General features: G+C 47.5%; 1 protein-coding gene across 4 annotated transcripts in view; it reads right to left on the minus strand.

Moving 5' to 3' along the window:
• The window catches only part of ADGRB1 (adhesion G protein-coupled receptor B1), a 287,480-nt gene that overhangs the window by 101,864 nt on the left and 165,528 nt on the right, over window positions 1-20,088 (minus strand). For all 4 annotated transcript variants that reach the window (XM_064441996.1, XM_064441995.1, XM_064441994.1 and 1 more), the window contains exons 16-17: window positions 19,910-20,012; window positions 18,699-18,742 (exon numbers count right to left, since the gene is read on the minus strand). In XM_064441996.1, the coding sequence (XP_064298066.1) occupies window positions 18,699-18,742; window positions 19,910-20,012 (147 nt within the window). The remainder of the gene's footprint in view (window positions 1-18,698; window positions 18,743-19,909; window positions 20,013-20,088) is intronic.

Here is a 20,088-nt window from a genome sequence, read left to right on the forward strand (position 1 = left end):
CACCAGTTACATCTTCCTTGATGACCCCAATGGAGCCAAAAAGGACTCAGAGCTCCCTGCCAAGCCTTCAGCCAGAGCTCAGGGGAGCAGAAGGGTGGGTAGCTGGCATGGGGGGATGACCACAGCCATCATCCCATGGCTGCTCGCACCAAACCCTGACAATGACAGGAAAGCAGGCTTGCCTCTGCATGTCCAGCTGGGGATTTTAAAGGTTGCTCTGGTGCATGCAACTGAAAGGGAAAAGGAAGATGAAAGGGTGTTATTAGCTCTGAATAAAAATCCTGCAAATCCCAGCTTGGATCCAGATCCCCTGTCACTTGTGCTGTCTTTTTCCAGCTGCCTCCTTTCTGAAATGACTCTATAATCTTGAACTCTTCCCCAACTTTTCATGGCAACGTCAGGGACGGAGACACAGACTGCCTCTTGTCTACCTATAAGCAGCACTTTGCAAAACAGCAAGCAAACGCTGCTGCCAATGTCCCAGCCCTGTCTCAGAGAGTACAGGAGGCCCCAGGGCCAGGTTGGGAAGAAGGATGACTCTCTCACCACCAAAACACTAGCTCCAGGGTACACTGCTTCTCAGAAACCTAAATCAGAAAATTTTAATGGCTGAGTGCAGGGCTAGTGGATAAAGAGACAAAGAAAAATAAATCAGGCAGATGACAGAGGGGCTGGGAATAGGAGGAGGTAGCAGACGGTAAAAGAAATTAAATCAAGAAGCCAAATTAAGGTGCTGCAGGCAAAGATGAAGATGCTGGATTAAAGATTAACCGTAACCAAGAGGGAGATGCAGTCCTTTAAAGGTACAAATTACTTCAATGCACTTAGCAAAACCCCAACAAATCTCCTAAGAATAAAGTCCTCACAGATGCAACTGGATCACAGTAACAGATATATCTGGACCCGGGAACTCTGGACAGCTTCATCTCCAGTGTTTCCAGCTGAGAAGGGGCATTAAAAGCAGAGAAAAGGCAATCACACCAAAAAATGGAAAATCATGTGTTGGCTGAGGTAAAAGGAAGAGGGTGCGAGGAATCCTCAGAGAAGGGCTTGGTGCTGTACAAACAAATTTTAGGGGTATTTTGAAATCATTCTGATTCCAGGGGTGCTGCTGAGTCCTTCGGGGCTGTCTGTTCACTGAGCATTTCCTAATCTATCTCTTGCCAAATAACTCCAAAGGAATTGCCAAATAACTCCAAAGGAATTGCCAAATAACTCCAAAGGAATTGCTAAATAATTCCAAAGGAATGGTGGGCAAGCTCAAAGTGGAACCGCACCTTTCACACCTGCTTCTCTGCAGCCAAAAGCAAGAGAGCTCAGCAAACATCCCCATCAAACTGCACGCAGGTGAAGCAGGTCACCCTTCAGCTCAGCCTCTGGGCGCAGAAGGTACTTGTCCCATCACAGCACATTACGTGCTTGCACCGTTTCACATCACCGCCCTGGGATTGCGGGGAGAAAGGTCACTTATGCGTTGCCACCTCCTTTTAGCACAAGCAACTCACATTTTGCAATGGAGAATTTAAGACCCTGGTTTTATAAGTGTAAGGAAGGGGGTGGAGGAACTGGAGGAGGTCATGGGATTAACATTTTTAAAACCCTGAATTGTTTTTATCACACCTTTCAAACATACTAATACTGTTCTCCCAGGCAATACAGACTTTGTTGTGGCTGTACAGGCCACGATAACAGCAGGTTACTTCTGGCTGTGTTAGCCTGTCTGTTATGGTCCAACCCCGCTCCCCAGCCAGCCCGAGCTTTGAGCCTTGCTTGTACTGGCACAATTATCCTATGACCAGAACCTCAGGAAAACACCAAAATCAAAATCAAAGACCCACTTCAAGCCTACAACTGTACATCAGCAAGCTCTGAATCAGGCCCGAGGAGCGATTAGGAGTTCAGAGAGCCAGGTGACAGCAGCAAGAGGCGCGCACACACACGTGCACACAGGGATGCTGCTCTGTAGATGAGAAGGTTTAGTCAGTGTGAGCTCAGCCAGCTGCACTTTTTTCTCTGCCAGTGCTTTCCTTTGCTCCTTCCTTTCCCTTCGGCCTCCTTTTTCTTTGCACTCTGCAAAATGAGCATTTCATGGAAGTGGAGCAGCCAGGAAAAGCAGAGCTGACAGCCCTTGAACGCATGGAGAGCCTCCCTTGTCTCCACTTCAGATTTCGGAAAGCAGCGTCTGCCCATTCCTGAAGGTCATTCGGATCCTGGTTCAGGAATGCTGCATCGCTGCTCACCACCTCCTCATCGTTATTCTGCATCTATAGCCACTATAGGTGTCCTTTCACATTATCTGTGAGTTTGTTACAGGTTTTGAGTGGGAGGGGGGAAATAAAAATGTAAAGCAAACCACAAAAACCTACCCTGGTGGGACCAGTGTGATTTATGACTTGAAGTTACGTGGGTATATAAAGGAACCGACTACAGGGTTTGCTTTGGATTTACATTAGCAGAAGAGGAGGAAACCTCTGGGAAATAAAGATGATGCTAATGCAGTGAGGGGGCTGGTGCACTAGTGGCTAAATAAATGCTAATAAATAAATGCTGATGTTTAAGATCGTGCTGCCCCCTCTTCTTGAACAACCTGTTCCCAGCCCTCCTGGGTGCTGCTCAGATGGTTTCTCATGGGGGGTCGATGTAAACATCTCCCTGGTGGGCAGGACCCAGATCAATCAGAGGGAGAGGGTGAGATGCCTCAGCGGGGCTGCACCGCTCAGCTGGGAGCAGAGCAGCAGAGAGGCGGCTGGATTCATCGATTCCCTTTCAGCCCCAAGCCACGCTGCCAGGAACGGTACCTTGTCACAATTTGACACGCATGACAGGAGGGAGGATGCAGGGTTGCAGAAAGCCACAGACAGCAAAGCTCAGGATCGCAGTGAAACTAGAGAGCAGTGGAGCAAACTTCCCTTCTCCAGCCTGCTAAAAGCCTGGCCGGACTGGCAGGAGGTTGAAACACAAATCAGGCTCCAGACCTGCAAAGCTGGCAGAGGTTTTCTTGCTGGAAGATTTCCCCGCCATGCAAGCCCAAAGGTTTTATGTGGACAACGTGACAGTTCTTGGGTTTGCTCTAATTCCTCCTTTCCCCTACTGATGGAGCTGGCTGGGAGAAAAGGCATGCCCGACCCCCAGATGTAGCACCCCAGCATTTTGCGAAGAGCAGGAATAAGGAGCAGGTGCCGAGCGGGGCGACACAAATCTGCTCGTGCTTTTCTCGGGAAAGCAGGTCACGGGGGAGGAGGGGGAGTCATTTCCCAGCTTTACTGCTGAAAATGTGTTTAACCAGAGCTACGCTGGTAACCAAACACTCTGCCAGCCCCTGGAACTTGTGCAAGGAGGGATTGCTATCAAAACCTTTTAAACCCACTTTCTACTAATGAAAATGGCTTTCAGAGATACAGGCTGGTGGAAACCTCTCTGCCCCCAGCAACATCTCTTTATTAAGCTCTTTCCTCCCTCCTCCCCATCCTACCTCACCTCTGTACATCTGGGCAGCACAAAGGGTAGAGCGCTCCCCAAGAAACCCAGAGAGAGGACTTTATCTTAGACCTCCAGCAACATCCCTGCCCTCAGCCAGCCAAGTCGTCCAAACTGGACAGATGTTGCAGCATCTGCGCAAACGTGCGCTGAAGCGCCTGATGTATTTGGTGTGCTGATGTTAAGCCGAGTTGCAGTGACAGGCTTTGGAGGGACTCAAAGGGTATTCACTGATAGGGAGTTTCTAACTTCCCACTTAGTAGGAAGACATGGAAATACTCCTCAGCTAATTAAATACTTGCCAATTATAAGGCAGCAAAAACGATGACTGTGCTGGATAAAGCAATTTATACTGAAAAATGTCTGTGCTGTCCTGTCTGTGGTTTGAAGCCTCAGAAAAAGCCTTTATTGCAGAAAATGCCAATTGCATAGCAGAAGGCGCAGTCCTGGGGATGAAGTGTCCTTTTTCCCTGTCGGTCCATCCGCCCCAATCCTCCCAGCAATAATATTTACACACACCAGTGCCAAACAGATTTATCACTGCCTTCTTTCTTGGAAGACTGATCACTAAAGTCCTGCTTCTGCACCTCCTGCAGACCTGTGCAGATACCTTGGGCTCCACTTCCATGCTACAACGTCCTTGCAGAATGTGAAACAGCTCCTGCTAGTCAAAGGCACCGGCTTGTGAGACTCAGCCTTCCCCAGAGCCCAGAGGGAGGACTCAGTCTATAGCTCCCAAGCTGGGAAACTCAGAGGTCCCACTGAGAGTCACTGAGATGTCAGGTATTAAGCCAATAACAACAAAATACACTCAGCCCTCCTGGTGCTTTCTTTCCCTACCCAGGGGAGGGAAGAAACATGGGAATAAGCTAGCTAGTAACACCACTGCAGATGAAATGCAGGATCCCAGCAGCAAGCTTTTATCCTCTGGCTCAGCAGGGCTGCACATTGCCAGGGTGTTTTCTCCAAAAGCCAAGCTGGCACCTGCAGCCAGGGGTCTCAATAGCAGATCAGTCTGGGCTCGCAGAGGGTGAATAAGTGGGGGTCCTGCTGCTGCAGCTCTCTGCACCCCAGTTGGGAAGGTGGGAAGAGAGGAATGTCCAGAGGAGAGAAGAAAATGAGCATTGGCAATAGCAATAGGAGTTATTCAGCTTTAAGGAATAAACAGAAGACGTTTTGCAGAGAAGGAAGTTTCTGGAGCCATTTTGGAAAGAGAACCAGTTGGGGAGAAAAGGTCTGGACATCAAAGCGGGTCCAAGTACGTGCACAGGTTTGTAGAGGGGACGAAGTTGATCTGGACATTTAGTTTGACACTCAGGGGTCCTAAAGGAAAAAAAAGGTTGGAAATCACAGTGCTAAGGTGTGTGCTGGTAAAGGCTTGTTGTATTCTCCCCAGTCCATCCAAATGTCCCTGCCAGCATTGCTCGCTTGTGAATCAAGGTCTTATGCACAGCGAGTAGACAAGCAGGTTAGGACCAACGTGATGAAGCTGCTGGTCTCAGCCTTCACCTCTCCAAGGGTAAGAGAATTGAGTCAGAAATGTACAGTGGATGTGACAGCTCCCAATCCATCCTCCTGTTTGATCTTTCTTTCTTTCCCGATATGACAAACGTTGTCAGAGTGAAGGAGTACTGCTCGCAAGCTGGGCGCTCCCTGGACACCTCTTCTGATAGCTCTCCTGGGAGGGAGGCCAGGAGAACAAAAGGGCTCCTTGCAAGTCCCGTGTTCAGAGCAGCAGAAATGTTCTGAGGTTTGCTGTCAGTTTTGCTGTGTTTTGAAGCCATCTTAACCGTGAAAGCCTCAAAAGCAAAGTGACACTTGTCATTTGACGGACATTGCTTTCTCCTGCCTTTTCTGTTCACCAAAACTCTCCTAAAATGTTAATCCGGGTAAAGGCAAATGTTAAAGAAAGTTCAGAACTGTAAGTGACCTAGAAAAGGAGGTTTTTGTTCAGCTCTAGTTGCAATAACAGCACATTGAAGGCTGTGAAATACTCAGGCACGACAGTAATAGGAGTCATGTAAGTCCTGTGTCACAGACTGCGGCAACAGCTCTTTACTGCTGTTCAAGTTGTAACAGTTAGGACAATCTCAGCTGCTTTCCAGATCCCAGGAGGAGCCGTCAGAGCTGGCAATTAGCAAAAGCATCTTTTGAGCTTGTAAACTGAATGAATTGGGTGGAAATGAACTGGGAAGCAGGGGAATGCCCAGCGCTCTGATGTCATTTCTAACAACGCTTCTGAGATGCTGATGCCTGAGTGGAGAGAAATGCAGCAGCCTCCAAGAAGCAGGGGTACAGGTGGGGATTTCTTTTTATAGCTATATGAAAAAAAAAATCAAAACAGTTTTTGTCCCACAGACATAATACTCCTGAGAACACTGTGATGGGATGTACCTCCCCAGCATTACAGATTTGATATTAGAAAACCTTTTTTTACTGAGAGGGTGGTCAAACACTAGAACAAGCTCCCTAGAGAGGTGGTCAATGTCCCATGCCTGTCAGTGTTTGTCAGGTATTTGAACAATGTCCTTAATAACTTACGGTCAGCCCTGAATTGGTCTGGCAGTTGGACTAGATGATTGTTGTAGGTCCCTTCCAACTGAAAATATTCTATTCTATTCTATTCTATTCTATTCTATTCTATTCTATTCTATTCTATTCTATTCTATTCTATTCTATTCTATTCTATTCTATTCTATTCTATTCTATTCTATTCCATTCCATTCCATTCCATTCCATTCATCATCTCCATACTATTCCCTGTCTGACCATGGGGGTATCTGCTCCATCATGCTGAGCCAATGCCAGCCCTGAACAGCAGGTGGTTTCCTCCCCTGCCCTGTTACAGGAGTCTCAGTCAAAGCACATTTGAACTCCCCCCTCAACCTCAGTTGTTCCTCTTGGGGATGGACAGCAGATTCTCTGCTGGGAATAATCAGTGCGACTTTAATGGCTGCAAAGACACTAGGGCAGCAGGTGCAGCCTTGTGTGTACTACAGCCTTTCCTGTCACTGCATTCATGCTGGCCCCCCGTGTGCTGGCAATGAAGCTGGTGAAGGGTCTAGAGCACGAGTCTTACGAGGAGCAGCTGAGGGAACTGGGTTTGTTCTGTCTGGAGAAAAGGAGGTTGAGAGGAGACCTTATTGCTCTCTAAAAATACCTGAAAGGAGGTTCAAGCAAGGTGGGTGTCAGTCCCTTCTCCCAAGTAGCAAGTGATAGGATGAGAGGAAGTGGCCTCAAGCTGTGCTGGGGGAAGTTTAGGTTGGATATCAGGAAATATTACTTCACCAAAAGGGTTGTCAGGGATTGGAACAGGCTGCCCAGGGAAGTGGTTGAGTCACCATCCCTGGAGGTATTTAAAAGAAGGGTAGACATGGTGCTTGAGGATATGGTTTAGTGGTGGGCTTGGCAGTGTTAGGTTTACAGTTGGACTTGGTGATCTTAAAGGTCTTTTCCAACTTATACAATTCTCTGTGTATAAGATTGCAAATCTGGTTGATAAAAGTAGCTGTGTATATGTAATACACATAGACTTTAGTGTGGCATTTGACTTGTATCAGATGAAGTGATTTTAAAAAGAATTACAAATATCTAGGTCACATGTTAAATGGGTTGTGAATTTCATTGTGAATTATCAATTAATCAAAAAATGTTAAGTGTTTGTTAATGGAAAATCATCACTGGATGTGCCATCATTCAATAGACTTATTTCATGTCCATTCCTTGAAAACGGAATTGCTAAAGAAAAAAGACCTCCTTCTACAGGTGGGGTGGCAAAAAAGGAGGGGAAACCTTATCGCTCTCTACAACTATCTGAAAGGAGGTTGTAGTGAGGTAGGGGTTGGTCTCTTCTCCCAAGTAACTAGTCATAGAACAAGAGGAACTGGTTTCAAGTTGTGCCAGGGGAGGTTTAGATTGGATATTAGTTAAAATTTCCTCTCTGAGAGGGCTATCAAGCACTGGAACAGGCTGCTCAGGAAAGTGGTTGAGTCACCATCCCATGAGGTATTTAAAAGATGTGTAGGCATGGTGCTTGGGGACATGGTTTAGCGGTGGGCTTGGCAGTGTTAGGTTTACAGTTGGACTTGATGACTTTAAAGGTCTTTTCTAACCTAAATGATTCTATGATTCTATGTGTCAATTACATCTTAGGCACCAAAAATCCCTTCCCTGCAGGTAACTTTACAGCTGAAGGATGATTTTCCCAGCCAAGGCCTGGATTCTGCAGTAATATTAGACACAGGGAGCTCCCTCCACTCTCCTTGCCACATGCATTGTCACATGTGCAGCAGCTCCAGAGACACTTTTTTCTTGAAGCTGCCTGGATTTTAGGTATTTGCATTGCAGTGCTCTGCCTCGCTCACCACTACCAGTGACCAAACAGGCCCTTGGCACATGCAGTTAAATGTCAGCAAACTCTCCAGCACAGTTTTGACCGATGCATGGGACACATGGACTGGAGAGGGTCTGCCTGAGCACAACAAACTTCCCCATAGCAGTAATACATTACTGCAGCTTTCATCTGGGCCCATATAGAAGATCAAAGATACCCAGCTGACAGTCAAAAGACCTGCAAACAGCCCTTTGTAGCATTTGTGCCCCAGCCTCAGATTAAGGTTGAAAGCAGAAAAAAATTCATATGCCTATTGATGACCCCTAGGCCAAATCCTGGGGAGTGCCCTTGAAGCTGTCAGGAGCCTTGCCGAGGTTTAAAGGATGTTCAGCTTTCCTTAAGATTCATCATATGAGATAAAACGACCATTAAATAAATAATATCCACAGATAAAAAAGAGAGTAGTGTTCTCTGAATCCTCGCCTCTCTGGGCTCCTTTTCTCCCAACACAGGACATAGTGAACTTCTATTCAGAGCCACCAGCAGAGCCGTAAGAGAGGACAGGAGATCTCAGTTGTGGCTCAGCTCTGCTCCTGCTTGGCGACAGTGGGTAAATCACTCCCTCGGTTTCTCCTTCCCCTCCTGCAAACAACAGCAGTTGGGGTTTTGGAGGACAGCCCATAAACTCGTCAATGCAATTATGATCCCTTCCACTTTTGTCCCCTTGGCTAGGTGGTGGTAGATTGGATACATCACCAAAAGCTGAGGGGAACTGATGTACTTCGCACCCACTTTGCTGCCGGCACTTCCATCCAGTCCAGAAACAAAGACTGCCCTCAAACCTATGGAATTCACCCCAGGAATATCTAGGCTCTTGTTGGGTCATGCTTAGGGTCACCCTGCCAGGCACCAGGCTCCAGCAGAGGGTGAGTTTGTTCCATGGCTCTCCATCAGGGATAGGCAGGAACTGACTTACCATCCCACCAACGCTTAAACCAACCTTAAACCACCTTGAGAGGCAGCTCTGGCCTAAAGCAGGGCGCTGCTCCAGGAGATTAATATGCATCTTCCAAAGGGTCATTACTGTAATTAAATCAAAGTATTTGCAAAGCCCTGGAAGGGGCCTTGACAAGTTCGAAAATGATTATATGCCATGTAATGGGGCTTTCTGACCTTGCTGTGTCAGTTATTTTTCTTTCTGCAGCTCCTGACTGAGCTTTAGAGTGGTTCCCAATAAATCCAATGGTCAGGGCAAAGAGGATCCGCCCTCTCCGGGAGAAGAGCTTTGCCCATTGCTTTCCAGGGGGGCTCAGCCCTGTCTTCCCTGTGGGTCTGCCTGCCCCTGCTCTTCCCACTTTGGCAGCAGGTCGGCTGCAAGACATCGTTTCTCCCTGCGGTGGGAGAAGCTGCTGTGCTCTGTGTTGAGCCGGCTGTCAGAGCAGGCTGGATGCTGCATGCATTTGCTAATCCGCTCTGCCACATGGCTGAGAGGCCACCGTGAGCTCAGGCAGCCGGTGGGATGCACAGGCTGGTGTCCCATGCCACCGCCTGCTCAGCCTCGCAGTGATTGCCCTGAGCCTCCTTGGTCCCATTCCTCTTCGTGAAGACTAAAATTCACGTTGCGATAGTCGCTGCTGCTCACACAATGGAGGCATCACGGGGGAAGCTGACACGATGTCAGCTCATCTTGCACGGATGACCAGTTCAACCATAAAGCTCATGTTTAGATAATAATTTCTTAGTGATAAAAAAATAATACTTATTTTTGTTACTTACTATCACTTAATGGACCTCCTTGCTCCTACACTTCATGACATTTAGAAGATCTGTCTGATGTTATTACCACAGTAGACTCAGGGAAAACTGAGGCACAAAGCTTACACTGATTTGTGCAGACACACAGAAAGTTCATCGTTAGATGAAGGCTGTATCCCAGGCACTGTGTCCTCTTTTCGCCGCTGTGTTTTAACAGAACATTTCATCTAGTGCGGTGCACACGCAGTCAGGTGAAAATGAAAACAAGTCCTTTTCTCCTCTTTAAAATTAGGGGCAAACTTTCCCCGCCCTTATTCACAGTGTGCCAGTTCTCAGCACTTTTCCCCCACGTCCATCAGGCCTACCCACGCTTGAGCAATGACATGGACTTATAAACCTATCTCTGCACCCCGACCTTTTCCCATGGGCTCCCATCATAAAAATGAGAGCTCTGCAAGGTATCTGGGACTGGAAGGGGCAATATTGCCCCCGCTCCCCCCAGTTAGGATCCCCACTGTGAAACAATTCATTGCTGGGGCTATAGAATACCTGCTTGTGCATTTTTGTGGCTGATTCACAAAGCAGACAAGAGACTCACTAAAAATACCAACTCAGGAGGGTTTTCTTTAGCCTAACACGTAAAGGTAAAGAACAAACTCTTATATGGTTGTCAAGAGATTTTAAGAAATACTGACCCCCCCAGATTTTAGCAATATAAATGTATTTTCATTATGATGGGTCTGTTGTGCTTCTGGTTTGCATGCCAGTACAGTTCATGGATTAATTAAAATATGAGAATTAAAACCAAGAAGTTAATCTGTATTTGCTTCAGTCTTGCAAGGAAGTTGAGCAAAGAAGCCTGCTGGGGAAACTTTTTCTTGTGTTCTTAACAGAGACACAGAGGATGTAACCTGCTGGAGCATCTCCCTAGTGCTGATGGCCTATGCTTTGGACAACCCTAGCCCTGAGATACTTGTGGTCACGACACACCTTCCCCACATCATGCACAGGCTGCTCTGCAGCCTTCAGCCCCCAGCAAAGCGAAACAGAGCTTCAGAGGATACAGACCTGATGTCCTCAGGATGATGGTAAGATCTGCAGATTTAAAAAAAAACATTTGGGAAGTCCTGTTCTGGATCCAGACAGGCTTTCTTGTGCTCGTAAAGAGAGAATAAAACCAATCCAGCAAAGAAGTACATGCAGGTACAGTCACTCTGCTCTGAATTTTACACACAGAGGGTGCTGAGCATCCCAGTAGTAACAATATTTGTCTCTCCTCCATGCACCTGAGCCTCCCCTGAAGTTGTTTCAAAGCTGCACCCTGTTGGCTATTGAGTCATTGGAGTTAAAGCACACCAAGGGTAGGCTTCAAATTTCCCCAGCCCCTTTTTTTTCCCCACAATCAAAGTCCTGGAGCTGTGAATCAGAGCTCTCCACCAGCACATACAGATGCCTGTACTGTGTTATTACGTTATCAGAAAACACAAGGCACCGCATGGACAAACGCTAAGTGAAATGCAGCAGAAGTGCACCAGGGAGTGGGTCTGGAGTCTCTTCATGCAATCTGGGAAGTCAAGTTGCCCTTCCACCGTGTGCCATCGAAAGCCTTCAGCAGCCTGGCACTTCTACGGCAGATGGCCACGTGGCTGCTAAACTTATCCCCTCCATTCTGCAAAGGGAACTCGAGTAAAGGGCGTCGTGGCTGCAGAGCACACAGCTGTAAATAGAGCAGGCAGGGATGCAGGCAAAACATGCAACTCCTGTCTGGCATACACAGCACACCGTGCAGAGGCTTGCATGTGCATATCCCCCTGCACCCACACACAGACACTCTATAGCTCCTGCACGCACTTGAACGTATATTGTGCACTTGTAGCTGGAGACTCATTGCACAAATGAAGGATGGTTTGGGTTAACAGACCTATCTGGGTACTTGCGTACATTTGTACACAGTCACACGTACTTTTGTGGTGTCCTCACACAAACACATGTGTGTGTATATATATGTACACACATACATACAAATACTGCCTTGTACTTGCAGGTGTCCGTACTCACACTCAGGCACCAGCACTCACTGGTTCCCACACATTTACCCTTCTATATCCTTGCACGTATTTTGCACAATGTGCCTTTATACGAATGCATAGCACACACGTGTGGACATACAAGCCACCCTGAACCCCACGGCGCTCTGGCTCACAGCACACACTCAGCACGGAGTTGAGGTTGGGAATCACACCACTAAACCCAAAGCCCTTTCCCAGTGGGAGAACCCTCCGTGCCTCAGTGTCTGGCTTCTGCAAGTTCTGTAACGGGAATTAATTTATCCCAACCATATTCCTGACCCCTTTACTAGGGAAAAGCTGGAACATTTGACTCAGCCTCTGAATTGTCTCTCTTCTCCCCCTTTCCCTTCTGTCGCAAGCCATTAAACCATGCTCTGTTGGCGAGCCTGTATTGGGCTGCTCAGCTTCTGCATCCTGTGCCATGAAAGGCACTGGAAAATAAGCCAGCTCCTGCTTTGCCAGTCCCACAGACAATGCTGACTGCTGGGCAGTAGCTTAGCAAAGGCCAAAGAAGTGCGACTCCTCTCCCGAATGGGGATGGGCAGAGCCCTGCGGTCCGCTGGTATCTTGCGCCAGCTGCTCTGTGCTAACCGGGAACTGGACCACCTCTTTCCCGCAAGTCCAGGTGACAAGGTGTTTCCAGGAGAAGGTGGCCTGGGGGTAAGGCAGATGCCTGGGAAATTAGTCCCATGGAAGCAGTTCTGCTTGGTGCTTCCAGCAGCCCCAGAGCCCAGGCTGAGCAGGGAAGGTAAATCCTCCGACTTTAGAGGTATGACTGGGTTTCACTACATTAGCCCTGTTTTGTCTACTCTCATCCAGGGCTAAAAATAGTCTCCTGGGGCCATAATTCAATCTGGCCAGTTGCACACTGCAAGTGCAGTCAGACAGGCTGAATTAGGGGGTACTTTTAACTGTGTCTAACACAGGGGAACTAATAGGAATATTCAGATTAACCTCCCTGCATGCCCCTGTGTAGACAGGCTTTGCAAGCACAACGCTGCCCTCTTTCACAGACTTCCCTCAATACTTCCACAGGAGCGCTCAGGAAAGGCAGCATTTGCAGGTGGAGCTAAAAAAGAAGTTGCTAGTCAATGGCAATGGACCTGGAACATGGGTACTGGCAAACCCCAGCACAAACACCCTGCATGGGATCACGTGAAAAGCGTGCCACTGACAACGTTGCTTCCCCACAGCCAGCTGGAGCGTTGCAGTAGAAAATATATAATATATAATATGTCATGCGTAGGTCCAAAGAGGAGAGAAGAGCACTGATTTCTCACAGGGCTTTGGGGCTGCAACAGATTCCCTCCCTATCTGTTTGTCGGGGGGCTCATCCATCTCTGTCAGCACAGGCAAGCTATGTTATTGCTTGATCTACAGCTCTGGCAGGGCCATTGATGTACTAGGTGGCGGACAGAAGAAAAGGGAAGGTGTTTCCTAACTTTAGAAACCTTTTCTTCAAAAGACAAGCGCTGGGAGATGGATCAACCAGTGTGATGAGCAAAATGTGCCCATGGGATGCTATAGACACAAACCCTTCCCTGTGATGGGGAGCAGTAGAGGATATGCTGTACACGCTCTCCAATGGAAACCAGTGAGTAACCACCAAGTCTGAGGTCATATTAAAGTCCCAGAAAGCACAGAAAAGAAAACTTCCTGCCTTTCTCTTTATCCAGTGCATCAGAGGCTTTCAAAAAGTAGGGTGAAGTCCCTGGAGCCTACGCTGTGTCCTGCTCCTCCCGATGCCTTGCACCACTCATTAGGGCAGAACTTTTCTCTAATCATGTAGGACATGCAGACAGGAATTCAGACAGCTTGTGACTCTGTAGGTTAGATGCTGGACATCCCACCCTGAAAATAGGAATTTCAAGCAAAGCAGCTGCACTGCAAGACTCATGGGATGGCTGGACCATGAACACCCCGAAGACCCCAATTAACTATGGAAAAATTGCGGTGTGTGACAGGCAGTATCTTCTTCTGGGATGTTTTTTGGGCTCCTCTGAGTTGTTCCAAAGAAAACAAAACAAAAACACCAACAAAAAACCACCCCCACCAAATTACTGTGACACTGCAGACCTCTCCCTGTGGATTGTGGTTCTGTGCAATCACCTTCCATTCTGCCAGCCTTGGCCCCCACAACTCTATCAGCCGTTCCCTTGAATATACACCCTACACCTCCTGTCTGAAAAGAGCCCATGAGCAGGACTGTCCTCAGCATGTGAGCTATATTTTAAGATCCTGTAAGTTTCCAAACGGGGACAGATTGATAGTCTACTTTGTTTGGCAGCATCATAAAACACCGCTCTGTGCAGTTGCAAACCCTCAGGGGAGATTTCTGCCTGAGCTTGGCTGGGCATCAGATCCAGCGCAGAGCCAGGAGGATGTGATTTAGGCTTGCCCCAGTAGCTGCTGCGCTGTTCGCCTTCTCCATGACTAACCTTGCTGTATGCAGGGCACCTTCCTAAACAGTGAGGTCTGCATTTCCTAGGTTAGATACGTTAAAGGCTTTAGTAACTGGAACAGATGATCTTTCCCAAGCTAAGGTAGGAGTGTCCTTGAAACAAAACCACAGACCGTTGAGGCACTTTCTCTTCCAAGAGCAAAAAGCCTTTTATGCAAATATTTGTGAAAGTTTAGACAGCCTCTCAAGACCAGTTATTAAAATGCCTAGCTATTATTATGCTCATCTTGGAAACAGAGAAGCAGAGAAAAGTTGGTGGCTGGAATCAGACAGCTCCTCTAAGAGCAAGCATTCCCTGTGGGACAAGAGGTCCCCTGGCGATGCAGCCCTGCTGGATCCCAGCCTCTGCAGCTACAGGACTGGATTTCACACTGGCATGGCATAATGCTCTCTCATGTACCATAAGATAAAATACAAGACCCAGATGGCTGGCTTGGTCCCTCCTGTCACCAAGGCAGGGCACACTTGGGGGGAGAATTAGTATTCACCTGTGACTGTGGGTCTATCTGCGGCACCAGGCAGTCAGTCAAATCTCATGGCCTCTCTGCAGACACGATGGTTTGTGACTCTTCCCTTTCATCTCACAACAGTCACCATCATTTGACTTGTTCCTATGCTTGAAGAATGCCAAACCCCAGCTTTGGAGGTCTGAGTACACAGGCTCGTCAGTCCCATGGGGTAGCGGGACTGCCCTGTAACGCTAAGTAGCCCTGCATCTTCTGCTGCAGCCACGAAGCAATGCTGCCACCACTAACAGCAAACCTTGGCAAGTGTCTCCCGTTTCCCCTTGCCACATGGCATTCCTGTCGTGCACCAGAGGAAGGCAGGTGAGAAATACAAATCTGGTGACGCATAAGAACATGAAAGCACAAAAGATGACTGCATCCATCAACTCCCTCCATCCTGTCCCAGCAGAAGAAAGAGGGATCGGGAGACCAGATCCTGCCTGGGTTTTAACTCCAGCAAGGCTAATAATTACTCCAGATGAATACCCTTGGAGGAGAGCCAGAGAATCCCAAATCATTCTGATTTCAACTTTCAATTTACCCAGCTAGTGCTGAGCTCATTAATCACACTTGCAGCACCCAACACAGCAGAAATTAGTCCCTGATCTTCTCCCCTCTTATTCCATGACAGGAGGAGTTGGGGGCAAGAGGAAGAGAAAAGAGACGGAGAGGTGCCACCCACAAATCTAACAGTCACTCAAAGGGGCTAGGATTAATAAATCAAAAATCCATTATTAATATTACAAGCTTAAATATCTATCTAAATGCAAATGAATGAACACTCAGGGGTCCTTCCTTTTCCTTTTTTTTTCCTTTATTTTTTTAAGTGCTCTGTTCAACAACTCTGTCTTGGAGGAAGCACATGGCCGCATGATAATTGTCTGTTCTAATTGCAATTTTACAGTTCAACCCTTCACAACCCAAGGATTTTAAGTGGCCTTTAAAGGGCTGTAGCATGTTTTGGATGGGATTAAAGGCTCAGGTGGCTGCACTAACAGGCAGGAGATCTCATGTGAGGATGGCTTCCAGTTTCCTGCCTCTGTACCTGTTCAGTCACGTCGGCTGCAAGGGGTTAAAACCAGAAGCTGGTTTACTGGAATCAGGTGGAGTTTGGATCCCCAAAATCCACAGCCTCAGATGGATGACTGAACATAGGGAAGGTCCCCCTGGCCAGCCAGCCTTGGAGCAGGATCATGGAGAGCCTGCCAAAGAGCAAGCTTAAGAGACAGCGGTGTCTTCTGAGCAAGCAGCACCATGGCAGGCTGGCTCGGCCTGCACAGGGAATACGGCAGGGTGAACAACGGACAGAGGAGTGAAGCTGTAAAGCCGTTAAATTGGTCAGAGCTGAGAAATGGGATTCTGTGAGATTCACCCACTTGCACAACTGTCCTACAAGACGGATCAGTGGGAAAACCTCCGATTTAAAGAGAGGGGTAGCAGGAAAGAGAGGAACCCACATAAATGTGCCCGAACTTCAGGGTTTCCTGGCTCAGACTGACCAGTCACAATCTCTGCCAGGTACCAGGCATCAAACAGGTCCAGGGTATAACCTTAAAATCCTTGCTCCAAATGGGAAACAATTATCCAAAACTGTGATGCAAAACCCTTGAGAACTCCAGAATGCTGTTCAAGTTTGAGGTGAGCTTTCAGGCCTCAGGAGAATAGGGTTTGCCTTTCACTAGACTTTCCCAGGAGGTGGCAGTGGTAGCAAATCAGCTTAAATATGTTGAGCAAACAGCTTTGCAGATCCCATTGCCAAAACTCACTGGATTGGATCTAGCTTTGGAACATTCCCTAGCAAAATATGCCGACGTCAGCATTTTTGACTTGTCTACTGCTTGAGATTGCAAACATTGGTTGAAAACACTTGCAGACATGCACATACACACCCCCCAACATGCACCAAAAGCAGAGTCTTAGTGGCAACATTTGCACGACCAATCTGCTGGGGTTTTGGAAACTATCCTTGACAACTGAACGATAGCGTCTGCGCCAAGATATTATCTGCTCAACTCTTAGCTACAAGCCCATCCTTTGATGCCGTGGAGCTGCAAGGATTAAAGATTGAAAGCATTCCAAACACCCAACGCTCTCAGAGAGATGACAGGCCGAACAAGCTGCCAGGCCTTGGGAGCAAGTATATGGAGCAGCCAGACCTTCCAAGACAAGGCAGAGGTGGCAACACTGAACTTTGTCTCCAGACCAGCAAAGACATTCAAGCTTCTCAAGCCACATTCAGCACTGGGCAACCCTTCATCTTGCTCATACTAGGAACCTTTCAGTGCCAGCTCCAACAGATAAGTACCCAGCCTGAAAGCCACCCCTCTCCCCCGGATCCAACCATGTACAAACTGGATTTTGTTCTTTTCTTGCTCAGACTACAGTTAATTAAATCCAGCTCTGAGCACAGCAGGGAAACACTTCTGTCCTTCTGGATATAACCCTCTCTCTCTCGAACCTATAAAGCCAAGGAAAACGAGACGGTGTGCAGACCAGAAGGGGCATTGGTTCCAACTTCTGCCTTTACTTGCCAAAAAATGGATTGTATACAAGTGGTTTAATCCCATTCCAGCATGGAGGGACAACAGATTTAGCGGAGCAGGCCAGGTCTTATCCAAGCCTCCTCCTGAGTCTGCCCAACTATAGAAAACCCTCCTCTTTGGGCTGACTATGGACCCAATAATATAATAAAACCCCATTTTAGTAATTTCATGAAGGTTCACCTGCATCCTGATGCGTGAGGTCAGCCTAGCACACAAGGGGCAGGCTTTGCTCCCACATCCCAGCCGTCTTCTGATGCTGTGGCAATTTTCACTACAACCTAGAGGGACCAGTTTTGCCCTGGGCTACAACACGGATGTGATTTCACAAGCAGGGAGTCCCTCTGGGTTCTTCAGCTTTGCTTTGGATCCACTCATACGTGCCAAATTAATCACAGGCCAACAAGAACGGTAAGCTGACTGCAAATATGTTGCCCGCCTATGTGTGTATATGCTACTTAATGGAGCATAAAAGGAGAAGAATAGAATAATTTTTCAGATGCTGCAGATAATAATAATAATAAATAATAATAATATATGCAGAGGTATGTGCCAAATGCATGAGATCTCAAGGAGAGAAACCAACCGTAAACAGAAAAGAAGTCAGGTTGGTCCTCAAACTGAGATGCAAAAGTCAATGAAGTAAAAACACCACTAAATCAAAAACTTTGTGTCCTTGTCAAGCTCAGTCAGGATTTAAGACCACACTTTCAGAGTACACATTTTTATTTTAAGGTACATACTCTCTGACAACCACTTCCCATATGGGATTTACAGTCCCGACTCTTTGCGGTACCTTTGGATTTCTTTTTTCCCTGCTGACCACAATCACATCACTCAACACCTCCTGAACAGCACCAGTCACTGCAGAAATCCTGGCAGAAATCATTTAACTATCTCACAGCAGCACAACACCTCCTTCACCACCGCTGGTTGTATTTGCAACAGTGGGCTCTGATTTTGCGTTACCCTCCTTACGGTGAACAATTTGGGGTGAGAACTGAAGAGAGCCAAGCACTGCTATGTCAAGCTCAATTTAGGGAAATCTGCAAATGACTCCACAGTCCTGAGTCTCAGTTCAGGTATGCCTCATGCGGGAAAATCCAAAATTGGAAGAGTCAAAATAAGAAGCCACTTTTGCAAAATGTAGGCTGGGGTCCAAAGCGTCGAAGGAAAATGCAAACACTCCTGGTGAGCAAAGTACACATGAACATTGCTGATCAGATACTGAGAGGTGGTTCAGATACATGATGCTCCTGGCACACAGGGCCCTTCAGGGGCTGTACGACAACATCTAATTGCAGATCTTTATATATAAGACCCAGCTCAACTGGCACTAAAAGACAGCACAGTAAGAAAGGATGCATCCGCATAAAGGAAGGAGAACTCCCCACCGGGGTGAAGGACTTTGTCAGCCGTGAAGGTGAACGTAAGAAAAAACTAATTAGAGAGACCAAGTGGCTGCTACAGACTTACACATCATTGCTAAATTTGTGATGATTTCACCCCGCAAAGCAAATGGACCCATGGGAGTAAAGAGAAACACACAGAACTCACCCATCGTTCTCATCCCACAGGATGCAAGTCTGGTTGGTGGTTCCCTGCCAGGAGAGAAGAAAGGAAAAAATGAAACAAATCAGTGCCGTGCTGTTTATGGAGTACTTGGAGCAGCTAGAATGAAATATGCAGGTCCTGTAGAACAGTTTCCACTACTCTAAGTCTGTGATACTCAAGATGGGCAGTCGCAGATCTGAGCCCCTGGAATAGCTTCTTTCACCCTTGGCTTGAAAGGCAAGAATAAAATGGGCCTCCGTTTGTTCTGCATCAACACCACTGCAGAAGGATTTGACTCTGCATGTTTCCTGACTCAACCCACTGATGTTCCTCCTTATTCCTCCTCTCACACAGAATTCTTTTGCTGCTCTCTCCTGGAAAGTGGATCAAATACAGCATGTGTTTTTGTGGGACACAGTCCTCGGAAGAGCCACAGCCCTGCAAGAGGTGGTCAGGAGTGTTCGAAGCCCCATGGAAGAGGTTTACCACTGACTCCAGCTGCAGCTGTCTCAGACCACTTTGGAAAATCCTTCCTGGAAAGTCCAAAGCAAAGACATGATGGATCTAATATTCATGTTGCATAGCCTCAGGAGGACATTTGAAACCCACAACAAGAACAGGCCTTGAGACATGTAAATGCACATCACATATATCTGCTTAGGGTTGAGCAGGGGAACTGGAGGGTGTCTGACTGCCTTTTAAAGCACTGATAGCAACAGTAATATTCAATCTCCATTGGTATCTGAGGACTGCAAAGAACATTGCAAGCATTAATGAAAATAACTTTCCCCTCCCTTTTTTCCTCCTCAAGGAAGATCATTTTTCTAGCCCATTTTTTTAATGGGCGCACAGTTCCTCTCCCGTGATCATGCCTACAGTGAAATGGTATGAACTGGGACAATTACACCCGTGTCCCCTGTGCAAGCAGTGCTGTCACCCTCCTGCATTGGCAATGCCCAGGTAAGGAGCATAGAGCAAGCAAGGTTTACAAGGTTGACCCATATAGTGCATCCTTGCCAGTGAGCAACAAGAGGACACCAACACCAGCCCAGTCTCAGGGTGGCAGTCGAGTGCGGTGGGGGAGATTGAAGGGTCCTGCTTTGGCAAAGAGAGCTCAGGAGCCCAGCAAAACCACCTCCTTTGCACCAACACATTCCTGCTATGTAGAAACAACCACAGCTGTAGGATGGTGCAGGTTCCCAGGGAAGACTTACATTGTACAGGTGGGAGAATTCAATCTCCAGGGGGGTGAGGAGAGACCGGGGAAATGGCTTCACAGTCACGGAGATGACTTTGGAGTTCAGAACAGTGCTGTTCCTGGGAAGAAGAGGGGAAAGAGATGCTTTAAAGGGAGCTGAGGGAGAAGAGCAGTGAGTCCTACTGCATTCCTCAC

Source organism: Phalacrocorax carbo, chromosome 2, assembly GCF_963921805.1.
Source record: "Phalacrocorax carbo chromosome 2, bPhaCar2.1, whole genome shotgun sequence".
In the NCBI taxonomy this organism is placed as follows: domain Eukaryota; kingdom Metazoa; phylum Chordata; class Aves; order Suliformes; family Phalacrocoracidae; genus Phalacrocorax; species Phalacrocorax carbo.